This window comes from Phragmites australis, chromosome 17 (genome assembly GCF_958298935.1).
Source record: "Phragmites australis chromosome 17, lpPhrAust1.1, whole genome shotgun sequence".
Classification (NCBI taxonomy): Eukaryota; Viridiplantae; Streptophyta; class Magnoliopsida; order Poales; family Poaceae; genus Phragmites; species Phragmites australis.
Window position 1 is genome coordinate 25,650,826 of NC_084937.1, and position 19,465 is coordinate 25,670,290.

General features: G+C 45.1%; 2 protein-coding genes across 3 annotated transcripts; both read left to right on the forward strand.

The window, feature by feature from the left end:
- Positions 1 to 6,389: 6,389 nt before the first annotated feature.
- Positions 6,390 to 7,289, forward strand: LOC133897462 (uncharacterized). Its single transcript, XM_062338194.1, has one exon. It carries the CDS (start codon positions 6,484 to 6,486, stop codon positions 7,168 to 7,170), a length of 687 nt encoding a protein of 228 aa, XP_062194178.1. The 5' UTR covers positions 6,390 to 6,483; the 3' UTR covers positions 7,171 to 7,289.
- A 5,153-nt stretch (positions 7,290 to 12,442) lies between these two features.
- On the forward strand, positions 12,443 to 17,118 carry LOC133897925 (uncharacterized). 2 transcript variants are annotated; one of them, XM_062338755.1, is made up of 12 exons: positions 12,443 to 13,290; positions 13,447 to 13,590; positions 14,249 to 14,309; positions 14,401 to 14,514; positions 14,892 to 15,023; positions 15,103 to 15,201; positions 15,293 to 15,675; positions 15,808 to 15,907; positions 16,007 to 16,066; positions 16,141 to 16,227; positions 16,306 to 16,434; positions 16,521 to 17,118. In XM_062338755.1, the coding sequence occupies exons 2-12, from the start codon at positions 13,481 to 13,483 to the stop codon at positions 16,806 to 16,808; spliced, it is 1,563 nt and encodes a 520-aa protein (XP_062194739.1). In that variant the 5' UTR covers positions 12,443 to 13,290; positions 13,447 to 13,480; the 3' UTR covers positions 16,809 to 17,118. The 2 variants fall into 2 exon arrangements, with proteins under 2 accessions (XP_062194739.1, XP_062194738.1); XM_062338754.1 differs by having other exon boundaries at positions 12,447 to 13,290; positions 15,100 to 15,201; positions 16,521 to 17,117.
- The last annotated feature ends 2,347 nt before the right edge of the window (positions 17,119 to 19,465 follow it).

The following is a 19,465-nucleotide window of genomic DNA, read 5'->3' on the forward strand; positions in this document are numbered from 1 at the left end:
TTAATTGCTCAAATTAATAGAATTTTGTAACACTGATAAGTGGGTCTGCTTGTATGAACGGATGCATGAGTCTACATCCTCAAGTCAGACTAAAGACGTATATTTGTATCTACCGAGCCAGACTGGAACAATAGGCACGAACTAAATTTGAGGATGGTCACAACATTTACTAATCAGTATTTGCATCTAGTTGTGCTAACTCTATTTCATCGATAAGGAGATAGCATGCAATAACATATTAGACATACAAAATATCAATAATGTTTACATACATTCCAAAACTGCTGATCAAGATTCAAATGTTTTTAGTCAAGATTAATCGAAAGGAATACCCTCGCTTGAGCCCTAGAGACTCGACAAAGGCAAGGATCAGAGTATCAACGCTTTGCATAATATTTGATGCCTCCTCTATTGAGCATCTGAACCCCTCTGTCACTACTGACACTTTGAAGTCGGGGTTGTAGCTCTTGAGGAGATCAAGCATAGTCTTGGCACTTATGGAGGCCGCTAGGTTCATGTGGTCGAGGGTTTGATCTTTCAGCTCTTGAAGTATTGTAAGTGCAGTGTTTCACTCAGCAGCCATGGTATCCCATTCGGCGGCAATGATGTTCTATTCAGCAGCCATGTTGTCCCGTTCGGCAGTTAGGGCCTTTCGTTTGGTTCTTGCAGTTTTCAGATCGCCTCTGAGCTTTTCCTAATATTTGGAGTTATCATAGATGGTTTTCATCGTGTCATTAAGGATAGCTTCTTTTTTTCTTAAGAAGGATTCAAGGACTATAAAATCAAATAAAAATCAATAAGTTTCCTAGTGATTGAATCACATGTGTATCGTCAGAGGGTAGACTCTTGTTCAATTCTTTCTTTCTTGGCACCCAAATTCTTTTGACAATCGTTGTGATCGATTTCTATATATCGAGCATTGGCAGTGGCAATCTTGACACCTACAACCTAGAAGAGATCCTCTATCTCCGTCCAAATATCATCAGTTGGAGTTGATGCTGGGATCTTGGCTTCGTTGGCTTGTAGGTTTGCTTTAGGTGCGTATGTGGATTCCTCTACTCGAGGAGGCGGAAGTGGCACGACAAAAGAATCCAGGACTAGCTGGTTGGCTGGGTCACTTTCTTCCTTCTCCTTCAACTTCTCTGGGCATGGCAACCTACCATCTACTGGCTAAGAAATAGGCAGGAAGACTGCAAACCAAGACAAATAATCAGATCTATCCTTGTGGCGACTAGGATACGGGCAAAAACACTCGACTTCTTCCTCTTGATTATTACTTTTCTCTACATCATACCGGCAACTTTGATCGGTTGTGCTGAAGGTAAGGTTTGGGGGTTTGATGAAGCCAAAGCTACCATCTCCTTCAGGAAATCAGCACGTAATGACTTATCATCATTCTGGACTTATCGAGTGAATGCTCAGAAGAAAGACCAATGTGAAGGGAGCAACTCGATAAAGGTTACCTTTCTTACCAAGTCATCAGATGTGTCGGCTACTGGAGGAGGCGATCGAGGAGTGGCTCCGGCTGTCTCCTGCAGAAAGGCCACCCATATAGACTAAGCGTTAGTGTGAAAGTGCTCGATAGCCAAAGTAGTAACTAAATAATCACTTGACAACTTGATGTTAGTACTAGTTGGCTTCTTCTCCGCGTGTGCCTGAGGGACACCGGACCATATAGCGGAGACGATCTCTTGGATCGAAGAGACTCTTTGGCCCCTTGTCCAACTGGTGTTTTTCTCTTGTCACCGATGACAAAAGAGGAAGTGCCATCAAGATCAAGGACCTCAGTTGGGAGGATGTGCTCTTAATGAAAGACTGAGACCTGGAATAAAAAAGTCAAGTCATGACGAGTAAGCAATAATCAATGCTAATTTCTTACTTAATAGAATCCCCATCTCTGGTCGAGGGTTCGCAAGGGAGTAGGGCTGTACAAAGCATTCTTGTGCTTCTTCAGAGAAGAGTTTGCCCAATCGAGCAGCAATATCTGGAGGAGACAGAGCTATAAAAAGAAATAAAAATGTCACTCAAAAGAGCTTAACTGCGATAACAGAAGCAACAAATTGCTATATAAATTTTACCTCCAACCGCGTCGTTGGAGCTATCCTTGTCTCCAGAATACTCCCAGGCAAAGTGATCAAGCACTTTCAGTGGGCTCAAACCTTTGACTTATGAAGTCTTTGGGCACATGCCATCCGGTTAAACCACTCTACCTTAGATCGCAAATCTTATTGGCATAGTAGGCAGTATGGTCGGACTCGTGGTGCTTCTTTGACCAGGATAGACTGATTTAGGGAGGAGGCCCTTATACACTAAGGGGAAATGGACTCGATTGGGGTTAGAAACATAAAACCAATGTTTTTTTTCCAATCTTTCTACCAGAAGGAGATTGGCAAAGAAAGATCAACAGCCCCCCGATCCCCGTTCCCCGACGGGGAATTCCCCTATTAGGGGACGGGGATGGGATCATTTTTTCCCCCACGGGGAGTTTAATGGGAAAAAAATCCCCCCCCCCCCGTCAGGGATGACGGGGGCAGGGATGGTTCCCCATCCCCCGTCCCCGTTTCCCCCCGGGCCCCCCGAATATCTATAAGCTTTACTTGTATTGAGCTGGGCTTACTTAACTCCAATCGGTCCAGCCCGAAAATTCCTGCCTAACTCCAACCGGCCCAGCCCAAAAGTCCCTAACACTAAAGTCCTGTGGCTGGTCCTCCACTCCTCCACGAGTCCACGTCTCCACTCGGCCACTCCCTCACCCAGCCGTCAGGCGCCCAATGCCCCAGCGACACGCCTGAGCCCAGCGCCCCAACGGCACGCCTCCGTCAGTCCGTCGCACTGCCCCTGGCCGCCAGCCGCCTAGACGAGTAGGCAGTAGGCCCGCCAGCCGCCATCCCTCTATCGCGCTCGCGCACGCACGCCAGCAGACAGCAGCAGGCCCCGGCCGCCGTCCTATCGTCGCGCTCGCGCACGCATGCCAGCAGGCAGATGGAGGCCCGCCGGCCGCTGTCCCTCCCCTTCCGCTGCAGATGGAGCAGATCGACGCCGTCATGGCTTCTCCCTCCTCACCGTTGAGCTCCAACGGCGACAACGCAAGGTGAGAAGCGAGCTCCCCCCCCCCTCCCCAGTCCTCCTCGTACCTTTGTATTCGAGTTCGAGTCGTCTCGCTGCGCCGTTGTGTAACTAACCAACGTCCGACGGTCCACGCGAAGGAACGCTAGCAAGGACCGGCCACACCTGCTCCAACCGACACAGCACTCGACGCCGCGATCGCTGTCGTACCCCTCGATGCGCAAGGTGCTGCACTTGCACCTGTCATCATCGCGCCTCGTAGCACTAGTGGGAGGGTTCTTAGTGAGCACCATAGCCGGCTCACTCCGGAGATCTTGGAGGCACTAATGTGTTCACAAGATTGGATACGCAACAAGTATAAAGGTATATATGTTGTATATTTCCTATTCATTCAATTTTCAGTGTCATGGTTGCAATGTAATTATTGTCATCTTGTGATTGTGTTTTGTAGATGATGATAATAATGACAAGCCTGAAACCTTTTGGAGTTGCCTTCAAGAGATCCCAGAAAAGATGGAGGTGATGTTCATGTTTTGTTACAGTAGCAAAATGCATGTTTACTCATTTCCTTGTTACATATTTGAGGACAAGAAGTCAAGAATGCATGTGCTTTTGTTGCCTTGTTGCTTCCTAGCTGTTCTGAGGACAAGAAGTCTTAAGACTCAAGAATGCATGTGCTTTTGTGCTTTTGTTGCCTTATTGCTTCCTAGCTGTTCTGAGGATAAGAAGTCAAGACTCAAGAATGCATGTGCTTTTGTTGCCTTGTTGCTTCCTACCTGAACATCCTTAAATCTATAATTATCTTAAAACTTGTAGTGTTGCACTATTGCTGTTGCTCTCTCAGTCTCTCTAGAACTATATCCGTGTGAATTGTGATGTTATTATGATGTTATGATGAACTGGTGCTCTTGTTAATTGTTATTTTTTTTTTCTTGCCTGTTGATCATGACTCATGAGCAATGTCTCTGTTGAATGTTGATCATGGCTAGTATGGGTGCTTGGAGCATTGACCAGTGGTCTGGTTCAGTGCCAGGCCGCAATGCCAGTTGACCAGCTCCCATCCAGATGTGTTGTCAACTTGCCATCAAACAGATTTTTAAAATTTTTGATGTTGAGATCTTGTTTTGATCACCTACTTGCAAGACCAACTGATGATATTTCCTTCTTGATAGCGGGAACGGGGACCCTGTCGGGTACCCATTCCCCGCGCGGGGGTGAGGATGGGAGAATTTTTTTCCCCCGCGGGCGGGGACGGGGGAAATTTCCCCTAATCGGGGACGGGTATGGTTACCCATCTCCGTAGGAATTTTCCCCGTTGACATGGCTACTTGTGCGAGAAGGTTGACGGTGAGAGCGAGGAAATATTGCTACAGTTCAGGATTGTACGGGTAAATAGTTCGAGCTAAACGTCTATTTGGTAACCACTCCAGTCTCTATGGTGCCTCGATCGGTGTAAAAGGTGGGATGATGACATTGGGCGAATCTCTGCCCACCCGTCTGCGCGCATTAAATGCTCTTATACCAAACGGTTCAAATTCCGAATGTTTTTTTTAACTCTACTCAGAGTCGGGTGTCGATTAGTTGAGTTTTAGTCCTTTTTATGAGTCTTGAGTGCGGTTAATAGCAGGACGCTTGACCCAATTATGTTTCCACTCGATACCCAGAACAGGATCCGTTTATGCTTGGTTCTTTCGACTACAAGCCTGATCAACCTTACTCAACTAGACTTCGACTTGGCAGTACTCGAGTGGACACTTGTAGAAACCTTTTCCTCTTGAGCAGAGTTAGGGGGCTATTGTCGAATATCTAACTATAGGGTATATACGTATAAAAAATACACCGTATACAGATAGGGTACACCGTGTGTGTACTTAATAACTCAGAATATTAGGAAATCGAATCTGCGGTACCTAATACAACAGAAAATATAGAATGTGTATACTAGGAAGGCCTCGATTGGTTACCCAACTCGAGTCCGACTATTATCTCAGCTGGATACATCTATTTTGTCTTGGCGGACAAGATGAAGGATTTCCTATCTATTACGGCTAGATAGTAGGTGGTACATCAGTCCTATATAAGGCGAGGACCCAGGCCTCGGGGGACAACAACTCAAGGCATACACATCTCGACGTGAGCACCAAGATCACAGGAGATACTTGACGACTTCATATCTAGTCTAGCTTAGATTCGATCTACTCCTGTTAATAGGTTTAGCTTCATTGCTTGTACTCGAGAGAATACATATAGATCAACATCCATACATGACGTATGATGTTACTCCAATCGAAGGCATAATCCTGTCTATATCGTGTCTCTCGTTTCTTACTCGATCCCTGATTAATGAAGTTAACCCCGTTCTTTACGGACACATTATCGGGAACAAATCTTCGACACGCGTAGAGCTAGGCGACGGTAGGAGGAGGAAAGAGGAGCCCGCAACGGTGGCCAGGGGGCCGCGTGCTAGGGAGGATAGCGCCAGGAAGGGTGGCACACCGCAAAAATGGGAGGTGCCGACAGGAGCGACGAATCATGGGGAGGGAGGCGGCAAGCGCGAGGTTGCTTTGGGAGGGGAGATGGCGGCCATTCTGTGAGAGGGGGAGGGTGGAGTGCCGCAAGGGAGACGAGGTGGAGAAGGGAGCAACGAAAGGATGATATTTTTGAGTCGGAGAATTAGACAACCGACCCTCCTATACCAATCGGCAGTTCACCGAACACGCGGACAGAATAGCGAAAACACCTGCATGCTTGAAATATAGGTTTTGCCTAATTTTATTAAAAAAACAACAAAAATAAAAAAGGCAGTTAAGAAACCGGTTATGTGGATCGTGATGTCGCAGTTATCCCATCCAACCTTTCGCGCGACCATGCCGTGTCCTGGCTCCCGAACGTCGCAATCCCCTGATGCGAGCCGTGACGATGCGACGCCGCCCGCCATGCATGACACCTCTCGCTGTCAGTTAGGACGCCAGACCCACCGTTTGCGCACAAGCCGTGCTGTGCCTGTACCTTTCAGGGACGCTGCTTCCATCCACGCGTTTGCCGCTCACGGCCGAGGTAGCACAGGACAAAGCAGAGTATACCACGAAAGTACTCTAGAAGACTAGAACGTACGTATCTGCTCTGAAGATTCATTGTTCCTGCCTCACTTTGACCGCTCAACTGAGCTGCGGCGTCTCTTATCAGTCCTGTAGCCTCACTTGATGACCCTGACAGGTGACGACTTGGCGTGCGTCATCGCTTGGCTTGAGCATGTCGTGCCTTCAATTTGCACCGTACCCGCTTTTCCATGCATCTCTCACCTATAAAAGTAGCAGGAAGATCCGCAGCTGCCCATGGCCACTTCGACTTCGCTCCATCACGAATTCACGATACATCTTCTGAGATACACAGAAACGGATATCGCAAGAGAAGCTAATGGGTTCCTGCGTCTCCCGCCCAGGGGTGATGTCAACAGCGAAAGAGTCCGTGCACGAGCTCACGGCCAAGGTCGTGGATTTGGACGGCGCCATGGCGCAGTTTGCGGCGCCGGTCACGGCGCACGAGGCCCTGGCCGCCGCCGCCGCCGCCGCCGCCGCCCGCGGAGCATCGTCGCACTTCCTCTGCTGCTCCGACGAGCTCTACTTCGACGCGCCCGTCCGCGCGCTGGGCGCGCGCGACGCGCTCCAGGCGGGGCAGCTCTACTTCTTGCTACCGCTGCCCATGCTCCACCGGCCGCTGTCCGGCCAGGACATGGCCGCGCTCGTCGTCAAGGCCATCGTGGCTCTCAGCGCGGCGCCCGTTGGCGCTGCCATCGATGCGGGCCGTGTCTCTACCGGCGTGCCGTCGCGGGACAAGAGCGGGGTTGGTGCCGGTGCGGCCGGCAAGCAGAGGCGGCAGACGGGACGAGTCGCGCCGCTCGACGTCGTGAGCGGCGATGGGAGTGGACACGCCGATGGCGAGTGCAAGAGATACCACGTGAACGGCGGATACGACGCGCGCAACGCGGTGCACGGTGATCGGACGCTGGGGAAGACGAGAAATGGAGCTGGTCACGAAGGTGTCACTCGTCGTCTTGCACCCGTGCAGAGGTTAAGCGTGATCGTGGAAGCAGCTAGTGAATGATCCATCGATAACTAATCTGATCATGGCTTAGGTAGCCTGTAAATTATTTTAGTTGGTTCGCCGTCACTTTGTGAGGAGATCGATGCACAGAATGTTCAGTAAATGTTTTGATTCTTTGATGTATAAGTTCCCATAACGTTTGGGATTCGATCATGGGAAAAATTGGCGATTGATCGATGAAATTACTAGTGATGAACCAATGAAGTGTTCCATTGGCCCTGCTTTGCGCCTGTTCGAGCGACTTGTCGACGAGAACACGACCTTTCCCCTATCAAGGAGCCTTGGGCCGAAAACAACCGGGCCGGCCCATCACCCATTTTCGAAATCACTTCCTCGTCTCACTTCCGCTTTCCGTTGGGTGCATCACTCGGTTCATGACTGCATGTGCATGTAGCTCGAATACGCAGCAAATGGACTTTCATGAAAAGACACCCAGATTCGCAAAGTTTTCAGCACCCTGTGACAGATGGATACACGTTTCAAGAAGTATTGCCCAGATTCCTCCCCTCTCCTTTGTTCCATCAACCGTACCGTACGTGCCATACTGCCATGAGAGAGGAAGAAAAGGAGAAGAGAGAGAGGGAAAGGAGAGAAGAGAAGTGAGAGGAATAAGAGGAGAGGGGGTGGAGAAATTTCTTACCGATTGATTTGTATTTATTACTGGTTTATTAGGATGACGTGCGTCTATGAATAGTGCGTATACTGAGATGTCGGTTCAAGTCAACTCGATTGTATTTTATTGTATCTTAGGTTAGTTGAAATGTTGGAGCATGAAAAACCACGTAATCATAATTAAGCGTGCAACTGCTGTGTTAACAGCCAATGTTTAGCGTAGCTAGGTTAGAGTAAGGTCTTGATTTGTTCGAGTGTCCACGGCACGCACACGAGTTTTTTTTTTAATAATCGAAGAGGAGAGATTCCGCACTAAAACTTTTGTTCAAAAGATGTACGTGACAAACAGGGGCGGATCCAGCCTAGTGCCAAGAGGGGTGCTGGGCTATTGGACTAAATTTATAGCTTGTGGGCTGAAATGATGAATTTTTTCAGAATTTTTCTCTATCTTCTTCTGGTTTTCTGGGCTGGACCCGTGCTGCAGCCCCCCAGCACGGGCCCTGGATCCGCCCCTGGTGACAAACCACAATGGGTCAGGAGCACGACGCAAATACATACAACATAAATACAAAGGACACAACAGAGAAACACAACACAAAAGACAGGTAAAAGAAGCACAATGCAACCAAATCCCTAACAGTCCCAACAAAGATCAAAACCAAAGCCCTAGATTAAAACTAAGAGCATTTGTATAGACGTATGGGTGCAACTGTAACTGCAAACAAGCATGCGTGCTTAGCTTAATTATTTGGATTTTGTTGGCCAAATCCATAAAAAACCTTAGCGGTTTTATGAGTTTATCTTCTTAAAATTTATGATGCGTTATACTTGAATTGTTAGGTTTCTCCTACTATTTAATACAACGGTCAACTCTCCTATCGGTTCTTAAAAATAGCAATAGAAGGCAATCAATCGACAGTTGAACAACTAGCCTAACGAATTACTAACTAGGTTCCATCCTTGATACTACGCCCTAAGCTACCGTTTGATTCGGTTTCATGATTAGTAGTTCAGTTCGATACTGATTTTGATGGAGAATTATATCGAAGGAAGCCGGTGGATTAGTTGTGCCGGCCTTGTCTCCTTGACTTGTCCATCGTATTTTTCTTTCACAGTAACTGAGAGATTAGTTGGTACTTAGGAGCGGATTGCAATGTTTTTGGCGTATTGCGAGCATGGGCTTCTTAATCACGAGCGTGATCCTGGAGTACCTTCTCCTTTGACATAGCATGTACTGATAGTATACCGTACCCTGATTAGAACAGTTTACCGTACACTGAACGGGGACCGAATAGTCGTGTGCACAATGATCTTTGGTCCACGGAAACGACTGTATATCAATACTATATACTAACCGCGGCGGGATTCGCGAGCCACCAGGCCACTTGGCTACTGTAGCTGCAGCAGTAGATAGATCCCACCGTTTTATACGTGTGTGTATATATATATATTACATATATAAGTTCAGATAAAACTAACGTACTCTTTCGATAACATATACTGACGGTAGAAAAATCAACACGCTACTGAGGCATCAATACTATATACTAAACGTGGCGGGATTCGCGAGTGCGCAGCCACCGGCTACTGTAGCTACTGTAGCTGCAGTAGCAGTGGGTCCCACCATTTTATATGTGTATATATATATATATATATATATGTATGTATGTGCACGTATATATATTATATAATTTTTATTTTCAGAAATTTCTAAAAAAATATCAAAAAATTGATAAATCGATTGAAACTATCTAAAATTCGAAAAAAAACTAAAACTAAAAAAAACAATTTATTTTATGTTCATATTACTGTCGTAGCTATTATCCACCAATATATTATGTACCTATATATAAATATATGTATATTACATACATAAGTCCAGAGAAAACTAACGTACCCCTCTGATAACATATACTAACGGTAGAAAAATCAACATGCTCCTAGGCATCAATACTATATACTAACTGCGGCGGGATTCGCGACTGTAGGTACTGTAGCTGCAGTAGCAGGTGGGTTCCACTATTTTATACGTATATATCTATATCTATGTGTATATGTATATGTATGTGTACGCATACATATTATATAATTTTTATTTTCAGAAATTTCTAAAAAAAATGTCAAAAAAAATTTGATAAATCGACTGAAACGATCTAAAATTCCAAAAAAAACTAAAACTAAAAAAAAGCATAATTTTTTTATGTTCATATTACTGTCGTAGCTATTGTCCACCAATATATTATGTACCTATATATAAATATATATACATACAAATGTACACAAATATATATTTAAATTTATATATTTATATATGTATATTACATATATAAGTCCAGAGAAAACTAACGTACCCCCTCCGATAACATATACTAACGGTAGAAAAATCAACACACTCCTAGGGCACTTGCTACTGTAGCTCAACATAACAATATAAAAATGCAAAGGAAAAAAACTAAAACTAAAAAAAACACAATTTTTTTTAAAGTTCGTATTACTGTTGTAGCTACTGTCCATCAATATACTATATACCTAGATCTAAATACATATACATACAAATCTATACAAAAATATATTTATATTTATATATTTATATATGTATATTACATATATGAGTCCAGAGGAAATCAACGTGCCCCTCAGATATAACATATTTAAACGGTGGAAAAATCAGTACGCTTCCAAACCACCTGGTACCAAACCACCTGCTACTGTAGCTCAACATAATATTTATTTGATACGGGCACAGCAAAGCACGCCAACCTACCTAGTGTTACCTCCTAACCGAAGACAATACAGGAGCCGTATTGATGCCACAATTGCTATTTGTCCCACAGCTGAAGCAATGGCCGGACTAGGATTTCTAGGCTGGTATGCAAGATTGCGAAGGAGTGAACTAGCGAAGAGTAATTAGACCGATGGGTGATTAGATACGTTCGTGTGTAGACCGTAGGCCGATGGGAGTATGCGGAAGTGAGAATCGTAGCATAAGATCTTACCTCATGATTCGTGCTCCAGAGGCTCGTCATTCGCCTCTGTCGTCTCCTTCGTCGTCAGTAGCGGATCCAAGACTAAAATTCATCTATAGCGAATCTATCACTAATAATATGTATAATAAAGTAAGCATATACAAAGTAGCATGCCAATGGATGTGAGGTTGTTATAAAAATTTTAACGAAAGAGTATGGAGTAAATTTTTTTACGTCGCTCCTGCTAAGATGCCCGCACTAGCTGTAGTAAAGGACGGGTGGAGGAAGGCAGGGAGAAAATAGGTACTCCCACTGTACTCGTAAAAAAAAAGGAGGATGGTTTGGTGGTCCTATGATCCTATCAATGTCGGAGCGGCTGCGGGTGCCATGAAATTTCCTCCAGATCACAAAAGCTTCGTCGCAGGGTCCGCCCCGACGGACAGGCGACGGACGGCGTAACGGCCAGATGCTCTGCTTTTGTTCGGCCCTTGGATCCGTCTGCCACCTAGCATGGCAGGCGGCACAATGATTGGATGGATCGTCTCTTTCCGATCCGGCAGACCGCCACCGACACACGGGCGCACGGACCCAACGGGGACAGCCGGACAGGTGAGGTGGACCTCCGCCCGTGCCTCTCTGGAGCCACACGTGTGACATGCACACCCTGCGACATTGCTATATCCTCGTGAAGCGCCGCACGAACCGATCTGTGCCGTTGATCTTCTGGTCACGAGCGTTAATCGCTCTTTTGCAGGACGCAGCCATGCAGGGCCGTCCCTGCCGGTCACGTTTACTAACTCGGGAGCAGGTGGTCGATGGCCAGCTCTCCTGATGTTGACACGAGTCGCCACGCCGACGTCCAGGTGCACCTGCCCGTGCATGCCGATCGGCTATCTCCTCGCCGTTGGCCCGGCCGGCCGGATCGCCACAGGCACGCAGCAGCAAAAATTCCAGCAACGGCGGGAGTACCGATCGGAGACGTTTCGCGCCATGCTCTGCCGGCGTCGGCAGGCATGGGATGGGACGCCTGGGAGTCGGTGCACGCGCGCGCGGACACCATTGTTTATGAGCACAGCGCAGACTCGCATGCCCTGATTCTGTTTGGCCGCTTGCCTTGCATCTCTGCCCTTGGGGTTTATACGGTCCCGGCTCGTGCTACACGGCGACCCAGTGCTCGTCTCCAACTGCTTGAGATTTTTGCAGTATTGTTGCGAAGACCACTGGATAGTGAGATGAAACGTTGCATCAGAGCAGAGACCAGACTGTTTTCTTTTTCTTTCCAGGGGCCACGGGAAGGAGCAAGCATGCAATCCAAGGAGCCACCAGCGTGGTGCTTGGTACTAGTACAATGCACCGTTGGTTCGGTTTGACCGTGAGTTGAGCCGTCCATCATGGCTCACTCAAACGCGTTGCTTCTGTTCCACAGAAAGGTGCAGCAGTTTGCCCCTAGCAGTGCCAAAGAATCTACATCTTCCATCGAACACAAATTTTTAGATGAGAGAGAGCCAATGCTCCATTAATTCCATATAAGGTTAGGTTTCAAATTCCCCATGCAAATTAAGATGCGGTTGAGCAGCCGATTTTACCATCGGATGGCTACAAATGAACTGTCCTGCTGCTAATGGAGCATCAACCCAAAAGTAACCAAGTTGGGTGCTGCCGTGGTGGTCATGGACCAAGAATTGTTATCTTTGGCTTGATTGGTCACTTTGCTTTCCCAATAAAACCAAGGAACACGAGAAGGCAGCAACCAAATCCCCTTATTCTCACGGATTGATGCAATGATGCCATTGTCCGATTCTTTCTGCTCCCACACAATAATCTGTCATCCTCAAATCTCCTTTGGACAAAAAAGAAATAATCATTTCAGTACAGGGATTTGGTGCTTTGTGCCCAGCCTCCCCCAGATTCTGATGCTACCATTAATCCAACGAGTATTATAGCCAAGCTATCATCATACCATACACCTGCTGCTGCTGCTGCTGATTAGACTGCAGTGGTTTGGGAATCGATCGATCGCTAGCCTTTCCTTGTTCCTCCGGTTAAAGAATTAACAGCGGTGGGACAGAAGGATTGATGCCATTGTCCGATTCTTCCATCTCTCTTTCTTTCTCCTCCATTTGCCTCCCTTTAAGCACTGCTTTTTCTGGCCGTCTTTTCCATTCCCATTTGTTTTGGCGGCTGCTGCACCAGCTTTCCTTTGCCTCTTTCGCCTCCCAGGCTAGTCTCTCTTCCATTCCCTCGGTCCTCAAAGCCTCGTCTTATACTAGCGCGGCGCCATTGGTGAGCAAACGATTAGTCATCTTCTCCGTGATCTGGAGTAGCCTGCTCTGCTTCTCCCCCCTTGTTCTTGGCTACCTGTTGCTCTTGCCGTTGATATCCAAGAAAGCCTTCGCCTTTTCCTTTGCATGAGCGAACGAGCTCAGTTCTTCAGAGAACCTGAGCAGTGAGATCCCGCCACCCGGACAAAGCCGAGCCACGGCCGACGCCTTTCTTGCATTCTACATGGACAGCTCACTCTTCCCGGCAGTAACAGCTCAAGGTATGGCATCCCTGCTGTCAGATTCTCTACTATTATTACATTAACGCTAATTGCTGATTCAACGAGATTGTAGAGTAAGTGATCAGACTCAGATGCATAGCTGTGGAGGTTGCTTGCATTGCATATGCTCTCGGATTGACGGTTAGCGCTTGGCAGGTTCTCGGTGAGGGGAGCGAAGGCTCAGGCAGCGATGGAGAGGGAGTCAAGATCAGGGGTGCTCTCGGAGACGGCGTCCTGCGCCGGCACGCCGAGGCTCGCTCACTCATCTTGCAGCCTCCAGCATCGGTACTCTTCACGGAGGTTAGTACTATTCTCTCAGCATGTCCTGAAATCTGAACGAAAATTTTCTTCTGTCACTTGTGCAATTCATGAGTAATTGGTACTGAACATATTGAAGGATTACCTTCAGTGAGAAATTAAAAGTACAGGAACACACATAGGAGTAATTCGCGAGCTCTGAATAGGTGTGTAAGAAAACTGAATAAAGGACACAAGTAGACAACCGCCTCTAGCATTCTGATCCGTGTTTAAACGCTGTTCAGTTCATCATTCACATGGGCGTACCAGAGCAATTACGCATTATTTTGTTCAGCAACTTGTTAATTTCTTGCTGTACCATTCGACCGTCTTCTTCAGATCACATTCAATACCTTTAGACCACATGTACGGTACCACTGTAGAGTGTAGACTGCTGTGCAGACTTCATCTTCTAAAAATGGTTGACAATGATGCCAGTGTAGAGTGTAGACTCAACTTTCTTAATGTTTTTACCGTGCATAACTGTACAAATAGATTGAGGCAAAATTTGAGCGTAGGATTTCTTATGCGTGATTTTATATTAGTGAATAGACCAATAATGGGATTCTGAACAGGCATAGTGCTGAATGTCCTTTCAATTAATGTGTTAACACATTCAAATGAAAAGTACTGTCTAATTATTTACTACTTGTCATTTTAGCATTCTGAAGACACATGAAGGTGCACTGGACATGTCACCGCGATTCTCCTATTGCAAGCCTGTGAGTAAATTGGATCCATCTTGCGTTTTTTTTTTGTTTGCGTAACATATTTTATTCAGTTTACCTATTGGAATGACTTTTAATCATGCAGACCACCCATAGAGATAAGTTACTCCACAGAAGGCACTCACTTAACTTGCCAGAGCAATTGCTGGGCCATTACTCCAGAAAAACAGCAGAAAGAACCCAAAAGGCTACCTCAAAGGTTTGTTTCAACTCCTGCAAAATTGTTTCAAAATGTCAAATCCTGTCTATTCTCTCAAAACCGAAGAAATATACAGACGCATGTGTTGTATTTGGTGTTCGCTTTTATGCTACTGTTTAATAATCTTAGCAAGTCCTAGTACGCCACTAACATTCATGAAACCATGCTTGTCATATCTGGAGGGGTATATGATTGTGGACCAAGACTATACTTAGAATTATGTATCTGATTTACTCAGGAAACTGGTTTAAGCTCAAAACACAAACATTCTCATGGCATAGTTTCTACTGGAAAGGGAGAAATTAATTCTGGGATGCATGTTCATCTATGCCTTTTAATTATAGATGTATTATAAGTTGTGACTTGCGGTTGTGCAGTCTGTTGCAGATTTAGTTGGGGAGATTGCAGCTCTCGAGCAGGAAGTCATACGCAAGGAACTGCATCTGCTTTCTCTCTATAGAAGAACATTTGATCAATATCTATCTGAATCCCGCAGTTTCACAAGTGAGGTACATAACTTAGGACGCTAGATTGGACAGTATAAAGTCTAAATGTCCAATGTCCTAATATTAATGTCACTAGCAGCAGGTGGATCAAGAAACACTGAAAAACATCGACGAGGGTGCGCTTCGATTGAGGGATATCAAGCATTCCGCAGCCATCAATTTGCCAACCGTCTCAAATTCTGTTAGTGCACAGACTATTTCTCTTCATTCTTTCATACTAGTATAATAATCTTTCTAGCTGGAAATATCTGACATATTTCTCATATTTATAGGAGGTATCAAAATCAGGTTCAAAGCATTCCAGCCTTGTGAACTTCTTGAGTGCTTCTATTTCTGACTATGTACCTAAGATCTCATGCAAATTATCAGAGGACATTTTAAGCTGCATTGCCTCTGTCTACTGCAAACTTGGAAGCATGCCATCACAAGATGCAGACTGTATGACTTCACCGAGTCCTTCGGTTTCATCTTCAAGTACTTTTTCTCCGATGTGCCGTAATGATAGCTGGAGCCCTCGGTACAACTTTGATAGCCCTCGCCAATATGGATTCCAGAAAGAGAGGAATGAACAGAACATAGGCATGATTATTGTTCCGAGGATACGTATAGATGCTGACAAGTTTGATTTTGCCTCAAAAATGCTTCAGACTATCAGGTAAGCAATCAAACAAGAAAAACAGCAAAAAAAATTGTTCGAACTATTTATCTTCTCGACCAGGACAGTAGACTTAAGTAAGACACAAGGGTTCAGTTACTGATTTATATATTTGTTCATAATGTGTCCCAGGTCCCTGATACAACGCCTCGAAAAAATTGACCCAATGAAGATGACACATGAGGAGCAGCTCTGCTTTTGGATCAACATCCACAATGCTTTACTGATGCATGTATTGCTCTATACTGAAATTCCATCTCACTTTTTCCATGTCCATGTTTAGCCCCATAAGTGCATGCTTAACTTATGTTACTGCATTTTTGTATGACAGGCTTTTCTGGCCTATGGTCTACATGATAAACACATGAAGAGCACAGATATGATTTTGAAGGTACATCTCATTTGCTAGTGCTATCTATACTTGCATACAAATGTATCTGACCATTCTGACAAAATTTTCGTCAGGCTACATATAATGTGGGTGGCCAATCAGTAAATGCTCAAACTATTCAGAACTCAATTCTTGGATGCCAATCCCATCGTCCATCATTGGTACGTGCAGAATACTGAATTTCCATAAGAAATGCAAACACAATCGCTTGAAACAAACTAATGAGCATGGCCTTGCAGTGGGTTCGTGCGCTATTCACACCGACAAAAAGATCCATGGCAGGGACGACCAAGCACCCCTATGCTCTCCACCGTCCAGAGCCGATTGCGCATTTCGCCCTCTCGACGGGGGCATTTTCAGACCCACCTGTAACTAGCCCTTCAGCATAGCATCATCTCCTGCTGCTGATTCAATTCTGTTTGCAAAATCTTACCGCGAAACCTTATCATTTCAGGTTCGGCTGTACACTGCCAAGAAGATACATCAGCAGCTGGAGGTAGCCCGGACCCAGTTCATCCAGGCCAACGTCATGGTCAGGAAGCAGGTCCTCCTGCTGCCCAAGGTCCTGCACTACTACGCCAAGGACGCCACGCTCGAGCTGCGCCACCTCATGGAGCTGGTGTGCGAGAGCATGCCTGAGGCCCAGCGCTGCCTCCGGGTCAGGAGGATCGACAAGTGCGTGGAGTGGATGCCGTACAAGTCGTCCTTCAGATACGTTGTACATAGGGACCTGGCTGAGTAGGCAGGCATGCGCCACCGTTTCTCTTTCTTCTTTTTTTTGGTTGATCTTTCTCCATCCTGGATGCGTCGTTACAACTTGCAGGTGTAAGTAGTGAAGCTAAGATGACCTATAAACCAATGGTGTAGTGGGGTGTGTATGCGTGTGTGTGTGTGAGAGAGAGAGTGTGTGTAAATACAGGTGTGGCTGTGAATTGTGATAACTAGTTTTTAGTTTGGGCTGGTGGCTTGAAACCTTGTACCTTTTTCTTTGTGATCGTGCATTGGGATTGAGACGATGAACTTGTTAATAACAACTTGTATTTAATGGTAATCCTATAAAAACAACATATATAAGTATGTAAGGGAAACCTTGAGATTAGAATATTACTATAATATCTTTGATTATTATATCCTTTACATCCCCATAAAATGCAAAGCATATGTAACGTTGCATTTGAAAAAGTGAACAATAAGCATTAACTTAGATTAATATATTAAAAACTTGTCTCTTCAATGTCATCATAGAGTGAAGCCTTGGTAATTCTATTGAATCAAATCGAAGAAGTGCAAAGCGAAACACATGAGTAGAGTCGTGATGATGACAACAAAAAAAATACCCTTGATTAAAAATTACAACAAAGCAATGATGAGTAGCAAGACGACAAATGAAATTGTCACTAGAATTACGGAAAGACAAGATGATAAAATGATGCTCGAGATCAAGAATTACAAACAAAACAATGACAAGTAGCAAAACAACAAATATCACACTCGGTTTCAAGAGAACAAACCAGATGTATTCCACATGTATGCCAGAATCAAGTTTCATACATGCGGTGACTTTATAAGTGATAACATAACAGTATCATTACATAACGATAGAATTCGTTACATAAGGACCCTAAAGAAAACACTAAGATAACTTCCAGCGGTAGCGTGTCTTCCATCCATCCACAGACGTTGTCCGGGGAGCACCAACCTAGAACATGGTCATCAGGTCGAAAACTTTCTTCGCCTATAACTCAGCTCTATCATCCGAGACGTCCTCAAAGTCTTCACCTTTTGAGTAGCATCCAGAGGTTGGGAGAAGGCAAGCGCGAGTACATGAAGTACTCAATAAGTGTAGAAAAATATGACGTGAAGGCTTAAGGCAAGAAAGGCTCAACTCAGGTTGACTGCATCTATGCCAACCTAATCTAGGACTCAAAAAAGGACTTATCAATTATTTACTATATGTAACGACACTAACATTAAAGAACAGCTTATTGGATTCCATCCAACTACCGAACTCAGTAGGTATTCCATATCCGGCTACCAACTCATCGGGGTTCCACCACCTGACTACCCAAAACCAACCATCCAAGATCCCCATTAATCATGAAGAAGTCCAAGCTCGCTCTTGACTATGAGCACGACCGATCAATCAGTTTTATACTCTACAGAGGTTGCACACTTTACCCACGAGACGTGATTCCCGTTTTGCTTCACACTTCTGGGGGGCGGGATCTCACTACAAGACCTTTACAAAGCACCTCCAAATCCATATGCACTCACTAAGATTTCACCGTTAACAGGGACTCCATCCACTGCAGAGGCCCCATCTTGTGCCACTCAACCGTCCACTTGCGTGTAAAAAATAAGGAGGATATCTAATTAATTAGCCAGACCGTACCCATATAAGCCTCGTGGTTACGCTGTTCAGCCGGGTTACATGCTTCACAAAATGGTCCTTAGGATCTAAAGCAGGTACTTGCACATCACCCAATGTGCACAGAGCAGCTATACCAACCAAACCAATCTGCCTAAATCCCTATGATCCATGTTGCTACAAAGATTACCCAAACCAATTCATGTCGCATAGACCGTTAATCAAATTAATATTTATCCCACCCAACTTGACAGCACAACTAAGCATTTCTACCCTTGTCATCTAAACTACAACACCGGCAGTAAGGATAATCATGGAAAGTACTAATAAACACTAAATATGGGATTCATATTAACAAAGCATGCAATTAGAAAGTAAAAGACACCTTTCATACAATAGTGTCAATGTGATCAAGGACACTTGCCTTCAACAACGGGTTGCTCAAACTCTTCAAAGATCAGGTCCTGCAGGTTCACGTACTGCTTGTCTCTTATTGCAATCACGCACACTGAAAATAAGCAAGCACAACATCTAAGAACAGTACACCAAACAGTAGCAAAACACTATAAAAAGCCTACTAACAGAAAGTACTCACTGCTACGATCGCGTGAACGTAAGAATCACATAAAATAGAGCTATAACGGAAAAATTATAAGGGTTTGAAGCTTTAGGGGCCTTTTTGTAAAAGATCAAGGGCTAAATTGTAGAAACAGAAAGTTCTAGGGACTTATTTATAAAATTTCAGAGATTTATTTGTAATTATATAAAAGTTTAGGGGCTAAAAATAAAATATAATAGAGGAGACAAGAGCTTATTTGTGAAAACAAAAATTTTTTGGGACCTAATGTAAAATTATCTAATTTCAGAGAATAAGAGATCTATTTTTTTTTACTGAAAACCCTATTTATTGTGTCAACATGCTGAGTGGGCTCAAACGGATGACACGGCTTGCCACGTAGGACAAAAAGGTGACGTGACACCTATGTGGGTGCTGACTGGGCCTATGGTCCCATGGACTGACTGAGGTGGCC